The sequence below is a fragment of the Engraulis encrasicolus genome, chromosome 20, assembly GCF_034702125.1.
Source record: "Engraulis encrasicolus isolate BLACKSEA-1 chromosome 20, IST_EnEncr_1.0, whole genome shotgun sequence".
NCBI classification, from domain to species: Eukaryota; Metazoa; Chordata; class Actinopteri; order Clupeiformes; family Engraulidae; genus Engraulis; species Engraulis encrasicolus.
Window position 1 is genome coordinate 36832283 of NC_085876.1, and position 9750 is coordinate 36842032.

At 44.2% G+C, this 9750-nt stretch overlaps 1 protein-coding gene across 1 annotated transcript; it reads right to left on the minus strand.

The window, feature by feature from the left end:
- Positions 1-2662: 2662 nt before the first annotated feature.
- On the minus strand, positions 2663-6142 carry LOC134436583 (putative cyclin-dependent serine/threonine-protein kinase DDB_G0272797/DDB_G0274007). Its single transcript, XM_063185866.1, has 2 exons — positions 5880-6142; positions 2663-3583 (listed from the first exon to the last, which is right to left on the minus strand). Exons 1-2 carry the CDS (start codon positions 6139-6141, stop codon positions 2868-2870), a joined length of 978 nt encoding a protein of 325 aa, XP_063041936.1. The 5' UTR covers position 6142; the 3' UTR covers positions 2663-2867.
- Between the last annotated feature and the right edge of the window lie 3608 nt (positions 6143-9750).

Here is a 9750-nt window from a genome sequence, read left to right on the forward strand (position 1 = left end):
ACACACACACACACACACAGCCCTATTTCGCTCTCATCTTTCTGTCACTCAATTTCCCTTCCACTCGCCTGCCCCTGTCCCCGTCTTTATTTATGTCTCCTACCAGCTTTTCTCCTGTTTTTTTCCTCCTCTCCCACCCCTCTCTTCATCTCTCCCTCCTCCCTCTCTCTTTCTCTCTGCTTTCTCTCTCTTCTTCTGTCTGTCCCCTCCATATCTCTCTCTCTTGCCCATCTCTTTCTCTATATCCACCTCTCTCCCTTTCTTTCCCTCTTCCCCCCTTTCCATCTGTCTATACATCCCTCTCTTCATGTCTCAATCTCTCCCTCTTTCTCTATCGTAATCTCTCCACCCCTCCACCTTTCCATGCTTGTCTATCCATCCCTCCATCTCTCCATCTCTGCCACAGTCTAACAGATGGGATGAAGGCCTTGCCAGATTCCAGTCCCCAGAGACTTTCCAACAGTCGGATATCAGAAAAAGACAGAGACAGGCCGGGAGAGAGAGAGAGAGAGAGAGAGAGAGAGAGAGAGAGAGAGAGAGAGAGAGAGAGAGAGAGAGAGAGAGAGAGAGAGAGAGAGAGAGAGGATAGTATGACAAACGGGTGACACACTCACAGATGCGCCTGAGAGGACCCCTCAGTGTAGCTTTTTCACACAGAGGGGGCGGGGAAGAGAAGGAGTGAGAAGCAAAAAAAAAAAGAAAGAACAGAGAGAGAGGGAGAGATGATATGACTGGGTGAAAAGATGAAGACAAGCAAAGACACAGAAAAAAGGTAGTAGTTGGTAAGTAAGTTTCAAGGAGAATTCTGGACCTGCGTGAAGCAAGAAAATAACAAATAACATGACCAAAAGGCTTGGTTAACCCGCCTCCCTCGGTTTGCTACTGGTCGAGGCCAGAAAGCGCTGTGCCGAAGTTTAAATCAAACATTTTCTTAGTCCCAAAAATAACTTATCTGCTTAAATCACATCACTGCCTTCAACACGGCTCTACCTGAGGCCATTGGATCTGCTGAAAGTTGATTGCTTCCCGACAGAGTGGGTGGAGTTTCCCGATTTGTCCGGAGCTCAGAAAAATGTTGCATTGCTCTTGACCTGACTTAGTAGCAACGCCAAAGGTGTTGCGTCACTAGGAGGACGTAGCCTGGCTAGGCAATCTCAGGAGCCATTCCATGTGGCCCGAAGAGCCTTTACAAGAAAGACAACTTTGAATCCAAATTCATACGGTCACTCAACATTCTTAAAATTGCTACCTAAATCAGGGGACTTTAGAACATAAGATTAACCAACTACATAGGCTATCTAAATACATTTTAATGTGCAGGAATGGCAAAGCTGACAGTTATGTCAGCGTACAATATTTCTTATTATTGACACGGCAATTTGCCCACGACATTTGGCCCTTTGGTCAATATTTTACACCAAATGTGGCCCTTACGCCAAAAAAATAGCCCACCCCTGCAGTAGGCCCTATCTCATTCTCTGTCACTCTTGCTCTAGCTCTCTCTCCGTTCCTTCATCTCTTGTTCTCTTTTGGCAGATGCAGTCAGAAGAGCCAGATGCAGTCCACATGCGGCCCAGGTGTCGCCCACAACTGCAGTGTACATTCCAGTTTTGATACTGTAGCACAACACATGCTTTTCTTGTGAATTGCCTGCTTGCCTTGTACATTCACATTCAATGTGGTTTTAGGTTCGAGAAACATGTTAAAAAAATGTTTGTAGACTACTGATTTGAAGTGTCACTTCCGTTTTAGTGATGGCTGAAAATGAGCGGCCAGACTTAAGTTCTTGGTTTTGAAATGTGGCCCAGATGAAATTCTAATTGAATAGCCCTGCCCTAGGGCTTAGCTGTACTGTATTTGACACACTGTACTTAGCTGTATTTTTTACCTAAAGGCAACTTGCTTTCATTCTTATCAAACATAACCATTAAATCCTCCTAACATTTACACAGGCTATGGCTAGCCTTAATTATGTTGTGACTTGATTAGAGCCAATTGTTATGTTAATTGATGCAATGTGTTCATAGTAAAGGTAAACAGTACCTCCTAATTTCCAGTTATCTGCATATTTCTGCTCACCCAATTGAATACTTTTTAAGACCATTTTAAGACGAGGAGAATTTAAGTCCACCACACAGGGAGTGTGTGTGTGCAGGCATTTTTTGCTAATATTGCTATTGCTTTATATTGCTATAACGCAATGAAATGAAAGCATTAATAAAAATATAATATGACTATGTGCTAGTATAGTGTAGCCTCGTACAAACACATAATGTAAGCTGTAAGGAAGAACTGATCTGGAAGCCTTTGGAAACCAAGCATGCTCAGTTGTTGCATACAGCACACGCAGAAATGTTGGTGGATGCACAATTTTGCAATGGAACTCTTAATTTGAATATTGTCTTCATTGGATTCTTGAAGAGTGGCCTCGTAAGTATGTGTGTTGTCCCTCTTATCAGGAAATTTTCATTTACAAAAAAAAGCATATTTGTAATGCTTCTGTAATATCTGTCATTCTTGGTTGTGACATTTTATTGCATGGCAAGTCTAAAGTGTACCGATTATCAAATAAAATGTAAAACAAATAAAGCCTTGTAAAGTCCCTTTTCATTCACTTCCAGATGACAAAGTACACAAGACGTACAATTTGAGTGTGTTCACCTTTTATTTAATGTTATAAGTAGTCTATAATTATTTCATGGTTTTATTTTATTATATGATTATATATGATATTACCCATCCACCCATTTCTGAGAAGAAAAAATCTCCTTGACAACAAAAAATGTATTTGTTGTCAATGTATTTGTTGTCTCTCCCCCAAAGCACCTCCCAACGAATCTGTATCCCTGATGGCCCACCCCTGTCCATCACTGCCTCAGGACCCTCCTTGGGGCCACGTTGCCGTTGACATGGCAGCTCTTTGCAGCCTGGGCGGCTGCTCTTAGGACGGGACTCAGGAGGGCCTTGTGCTGACGCTGCCTCTGGGGTTGGCAATGCTGGGGTCGGCTCAGCTCCTCTGGCCTGGAGGGCTGCTGCTGCTTCTGCTGCTGCTGCTGGTGCTGCTGGTGCCACTTCTGCTGCTGGTACTGCTTCTGCCGTTGCTGCTGCTGCTGCTGCTGCTGGTGGTACTGCTTCTGCCGCTGCTGCTGCTGCTGCTGCTGGTGCCACTTCTGCTGCTGCTGATATCGCTGCTGCTGGTGGTGCTGCCACTCTTGCTGATGCTGCTGGTTCGAGTGCTGCAGCTGCTGCTGGTACTGCTTCTGTCGTTGCTGCTGCTGCTGCTGGTGCCACTTCAGCTGCTGCTGATATCGCTGCTGCTGGTGGTGCTGCCACTCCTGCTGATGCTGCTGGTTCGAGTGCTGCTGCTGCTGCTGCTGCAACTTCTGCTGCTGCGGCTGCTGCTGCTGTGGCTGCTGCGGCTGCTGCCACTTCTGCCAGTGCTGCTGCCAGTGCTGCAGCCAATGCTGCTGCTGCTGCAGCTGCTGCTGCTGTTGGCGCTGCCACAGCTGGCACCACTGCTGCTTCAGCTTGTTGAACTGATAACGGAGCAGAAGCTCCTCCAGACGGTCCTCAACACCGTCAGCTGTTAGAAGAAAAAAAAGATCAAGAGTCAGGCATTAGGCCTAGTGGGAGGAGGGCAACACAAAATGTACAGTAGTTTGCTGTTGACATGGGCTGCTTAGTCGAGATGAGTGACAAATGGACCGTTGATATAGGCCTACCGTCACATAACAAAACTTAAAGGTGCACTGTGTCACATTTGAGTGGTTTAGCCTATTTCCAGAATTCATATTTCCCATTCACAAATGTTATCTTTTTCATGAATGCTTACCACCACCATCAAATTCTAAGTAGGCTATTTATTATTTATGACTGGGAAAATTGAATTTTTCATACATGAAAAGGGGGATGGATCTTTTGTATTGTCTGACATTTTGAATTTCCAGAAAAAAATGCCATGTCTAGCCGAAAACCTTAAAGTGTTTATGAAACGAAAACAAAGTAAAGGAATTTGACCATTTCCAGGACAGATTCTGAAAGTTCTAAGCCTTGTGAATAAAATGGGATATTGTCTGGGTGATATTTTGTCCTAAAAGTCATGTTAAAACGTTCCCAAAAAGTGTTTTTTTGGTGACATGCAAATTTTATGCAAATGATATGCGTGACATAGAAGGGGTGAGTTCAGCTCATTCCACCTTGTTCAGATCAATGGCGGCTAGTACCAAAACAAAGCGCAGTGTCAAGCAGTGTGTTGCTGGAGGGCCGAACGGTGCCAGCTGCAAAAATGACTACTTGACAGAAGGAATATCTTTGCACAAGTTCCCTTCTGTGAAGAATGATGGAACTGTGGCCGACAAGGAGAAGGCTAAATCAAGCTAGGGCTCTGTGGATCCAATGCGTGGTTTTGAAGCAAGCTCGTGGTCACTGTTGTGCTCGGCACATTTCCACCCCTTGTGCTTCACCACAAATGTGGAGGTCGCGGGCATGGTTGGACTGAAGAGAATGCTATTGCCTCAAGCAGTTCCAACAATTGACATCGCCGGCGTGCAGACTGAAACTGCCCCTGTAACTACTCGGGCACGAAGACAGGTGAGTGCACTGCTTTGCTTTAGGCTACTCGTTTTACCTTGTCCATCTGCTTTGTATGTTGTTTTCAGGAAAGGGTAATGCACATTACATGCCAAACCGATGCGAATGCTCTCGGAATATGCACTTTTTATTGATTGCCATTCAACTGGTCAATAAATTGGTTTTGGGAGGATATCCGCACATCAGCGTGGTGCTCTCAGTCGAGGACAGCCAACTCACAGATTGGGGTACTGCTTAGCGAATAAACAGAGATGCACATAGCGTAGGCCTACTTTGAAGCGTTGATTGTTTGTTTTTAGTATTGTGGTGCATGTGTGGCTGACATTTGGACACACCTCGTCCTCAGAGTCCGGCTGAAGGACACGCGACGCCTGTGACTTTGAGCACAAAAAATAATAATAATGATAAACGCTAAAAATATGCTGAGGACTCAGGCTATATAGGGCGTTTTTCCAACAGCCTAATACCTCCGTTTTTTCTCTAGTTGATGATATTTTTGCATGTAGCCTACATGCATTTCAATCACACTATATCGCGCAATTGAATCAAAATGCCCCCCATTTGTCAACAAATACACACGCCATGTCATTTGTGGGTCATGGCAAAGCGCCCTTAGCAACCTTAACCATAAACAAAACAAACTGTCAGGCTATGTCAACAATCGTCACTTCGCCTGTCAGACATGTCACTTTCTGCAGATGTATCAGTGCCTCTGAAATATGGGGTTGGATGTGTGGTTTTTCGACACGCTGATGTTTGTATCAGAATTTTGGTTCCTTTATAAGATGTGGGTCCATCAAATGTGTGTTGTTTTCTCAGATCGCCATACTAGCAAACCAGGGACTCCCCTCTATGATGTCACAGCCCAGCTCATTAGTCACACCAAATTTCACAGAATTCACACTTTGAGTTGCCATTTTCACAAGTTCCTCCGGGATGATTGGGTTCAAAGTCTCATCGATGCTATCAGAAAAAACAAGGCTTTAATGGGAATGACCGTTTGTTTTCGTTTCATAAACACTTTAATGTAGCCCACTTTGGTCAAACTAGTAAACATTAATTAATTAGCCTATTAGTACATATTCATGAAAAGAACAAATTTGGCAGTACAGTAGGCAGCGTCGTTTCAATGAGCAGCAATAGGCCTACCAACTCCGGCCATCATCCAACAGCTACACCTTTACAAGAACGTTTTCGACGCGCTCAGTGGGCCTACATCGAAGGAGACGGTTTGGAAACTGAACGGCGATTATCAACAAGTGCGCAGCGTGGTGATGACAATTACTTACTCAGCTTGCCGCTGGCTCTCCACTCCTCCTCGGCCTTCTTCCTCTCGTCGCGAGCCCGATCCAGCTGGCCTCTCTCCCAGTCCCCACCACCAACCGGCCCGATCACCCGAGACACCGAGACAGACACCGAGACGGCGGAGTCACTCCCCATCTTGGAGGGCTTGATCGGGTCAGGGAAAGGGGAAGCGCAGCTGGTTTCTCGGATCTCGCCCTCACGCAGTTGATCCATAGTTAATCCGCTGAAAAAGTCGTGCGACCGCATCTTTGCTTGTGTCAAATGAAAGTGAGAAGATTTCACTTGGCATTCCAGTTTTAAGCCCAATGAACGTTCTACACATTTCATCACAATGGTTGTGAAGTGATTTAAATCAAAACCTTTAGAATGCTCACTTCCCAGTTTTGTCGCCCAGATAGAATTGAGTCAGAGACGTTCTACTGTATGTAGAACTAAGATTTGGCTAGCCTGTTTACGATGATGATGATGATGATGATGTTATTATTATTATTATTATTATTATTATTATTATTATTATTATTATTATTGTGCTATAGGCCTACATTGTATTTGTTATAGTCAAGTCAAGTCAAGTCAAGTTGGTTTTATTGTCAATTTCTTTACATGCACTGGTCATACAAAGAATTTGAAATTACATTTCTTGCTTTCCCATGCAGACATAGACTAATCTAGGTAAGGACATAGACAGTATAGACATAGACAGTAATCATACATGGACATAAGGCAGTATGGACATGGACAGTGCTCATACAGACATTTAAAGTGCAAGACTGGACAACAGAAGACTTGCAGAGAACATACATTAAGAGGAGGTATTTGTTGTGCTTTTCCTAAAGTCCTTTATAGCGTTCTGACATAGTAATAGTAGCATTTTGAAATAAATAAATATTAAAATAGGTCTATCAAGTACACCAGCAGTGTGTGTGTGTGTGTGTGTGTGTGTGTGTGTGTGTGTGTGTGTGTGTGTGTGTGTGTGTGTGTGTGTGTGTGTGTGTGTGTGTGTGTTTAGTGCAGGTAGAAAGTGCGGTGTGCGGCTGTGTGTGTGTGTGTGTGTGTGTGTGTGTGTGTGTGTGTGTGTGTGTGTGTGTGTGTGTGTGTGTGTGTTTGTGTTGTTTGTGTTTGTGAGTTGTGTGTCAGTGTGTGTATGTTTGGGTTTAGTGCAGAAAGTGCAGTGTGCTTGTGTGTGTGTGTGTGTGTGTGTGTGTGTGTGTGTGTGTGTGTGTGTGTGTGTGTGTGTGTGTGTGTGTGTGTGTGTGTGTGTGTGTGTGTGTGTGTGTGCATGTGCATGTTTTGAGTTAGCGCAGGTTGAAAGTTCAGTCACAAATATAGTATAGTAGTGCTGGTGGAATGTTCAGTCGCAGATATGGTGGTGGGGATGAGGGGGGGGGGTTGTCAGGGGGTGGGGGGTAGCATGGCATATATTAGGACAGGAGACCCTTGAAACAAACAGAAGGCTATACCTTGCTGTACCACAGGCCGAGCCTAGGCTATAGCCTACATGTATAAAATAGGCCCAATACCAAGAGAAAAATAAAAATGAGAAGATAATACCGGTAGTCTATTAGCCTACATGAACAAATTTTGAGCGTAGGCTAGTCTCTTTGCGCAGATGGGGCCCCGTTCAGTCATTGCTGCAAAGACTCAATTCATAACAACATTGTTATGACATGAAAGAGAGCCATTACGACATGTCACACCAGTAGGGTTTAAAAGACAATCTCTGTATCATCATGGGCAAAATCCTCTCAAGACCTCTTGACAGAAGAGGACGAGTTTGAGCAGAATGAGTATTTGTGTATGCCTGCCTGCCTGCCTGCCTGCCTGCCTGCCTGCCTGCCTGCCTGCGTGTGGGCGGGCGTGTTTCTTACAGGTGTGCTGTTCTCTTCTGCTTTAAGGAATTTGTCGGTTTACAAAAGGAAAGGCCGAATTGCTGAGAGATTAAAAATAGCCAGCTTTCCTTGACAACTACATTCTGCATTTTGATGTGAGCTTTATAAATGTAAATGTAAGCGGCTGCTATCAACAATGACTGATTGCTTTTTTCATTCAGTTGCACTTGCACTTTTTGCTTATTTTATTTTCAAAGAAAGTATGTGACTCAATTTGTCACGACAAATATATTTATGAATGTTTTACTTTCCTCTCCAATCTTTACTGTACTGCGGGCATGTTGAATCCAGAGAGTGATGTAATGCAGCCAAACAAAATGTATATGTTTACAAGATAACATCTCAACAGCCCTGCAAGTCTAAATATTAGCACTGAAAATCACAAAAGTACAACAAATAGGCTATAACAAACTACTAACCCTCTTTCATGGGTGGCATCTGTACTAATATCATCCTCTCTCTTCTCTATGTAGGCTGTATACTATACAACCAAACAGAAATGAAAGTACCACAGTTAACTGTTATGGGCAGTCATGGGTAAGCGGTTAGGGCGTCAGACGTGTAGCCCAAAGGTTGCCGGTTCGACTCCCGACCCGCCAGGTTGGTGGGGGGAGTAATCAACCAGTCCTCTCCCCCATCCTCCTCCATGACTGAGGTACCCTCCCTAGGGGCGCCATTGAGGGCTGCCCCCTTGCACGGGTGAGGCGTAAATGCAATTTTGTTGTGTGCAGTGTTCACTTTGTGTGCTGTGGAGTGCTGTGTCACAATGATAGGGGGAGTTGGAGTTTCCCAATGGGCTTTCACTTTCACTTGACTTAACATAAATGTACTAAGCTTGTCGCTGGGGCAGTATGCTGGGGCAAAATAATTCACCTAGTTTATAGTGTAATATAAAGTGGTGACCTATGCAATAAAAATTGTACCTCCAGGACCAAAAGTCATCTCTGGATTTAAGGTAAAAGCTCATTTATGATATTGTATTGTAGCCCAGAGGATGGCTACATAATTGTTTTGCAAAAACTGCAATAAGGTTAAGTTCAGAGAAATGCTCCCATCTTATCACATTACTGTACATTACACAGTTGACGCGACTACCGTTATTTACAGGGTAGGTTACCGTCCCTGGGGTAATATACGGTAAGGTGCCTTATATAAGGACACTTCAGCTATGGATAGTGCAGGGAGAGGTAAGGGTGGAATTTGAACCTGTAAGCCTCCAAGCCTCTACTTCTAAGACCATCTCCTTGGCCTACATGTACAGTATAGGCCTATATTGAACATTGTAAATCCATGTCCAGTTACATATATCTAAGACATTCATACTAGGCGCTTTCCTTTAACTTGTGGACTTGTCTTAAATGTTGTGTTGGGAAAAAAGTAATCCATTTGTGTACAGTAGGAATCAATACTAGCAAGCTATTGCAGAGAGTACACAGTGTGTATTCTACTGTATCACAAATCTCAGGCCTACTGTTAGTTCAGAATGGTTGCATGTTAAGCTGCTTTGTCATCAAGAATCGTCTTCAAAGCCAGAGACACTCAGAAGGGTCCTTCAAGCCCTGGCAGGAAATGCGAGTAAGCATCGAGAGAATTTTCTAGATGCAATTGGTGTTGTATTCTCTCTCATCTTTCTCTCTGGCCCGATGTCTCTCTCGTTCCTGTTCACATGCTAGCTTCATCTCGTTCTCTCCCCGTACTGCCTCTGTTTTTCTCTCCTCTCTGAATTGATCTCACACTCCCTTTCTCTCTCTCCGTCTCTGTCTCATGTTCTCAATCTCCGTCTTCCTCAGCTACTCTCTTTCCACCACTCTTTCTTTCTTTCCATGTCTATTTCGCTCTCTCCTTTCATGTCTATCTCTGTCTCCCTTGCTCTCTCCCTCTCACTCTGCATCTTTCTCTTTCTCTCTTTATTTCCACTCTCTCTCTCTCTCTCTCTCTCTCTCTCTCTCTCTCTCTCTCTCTCTCT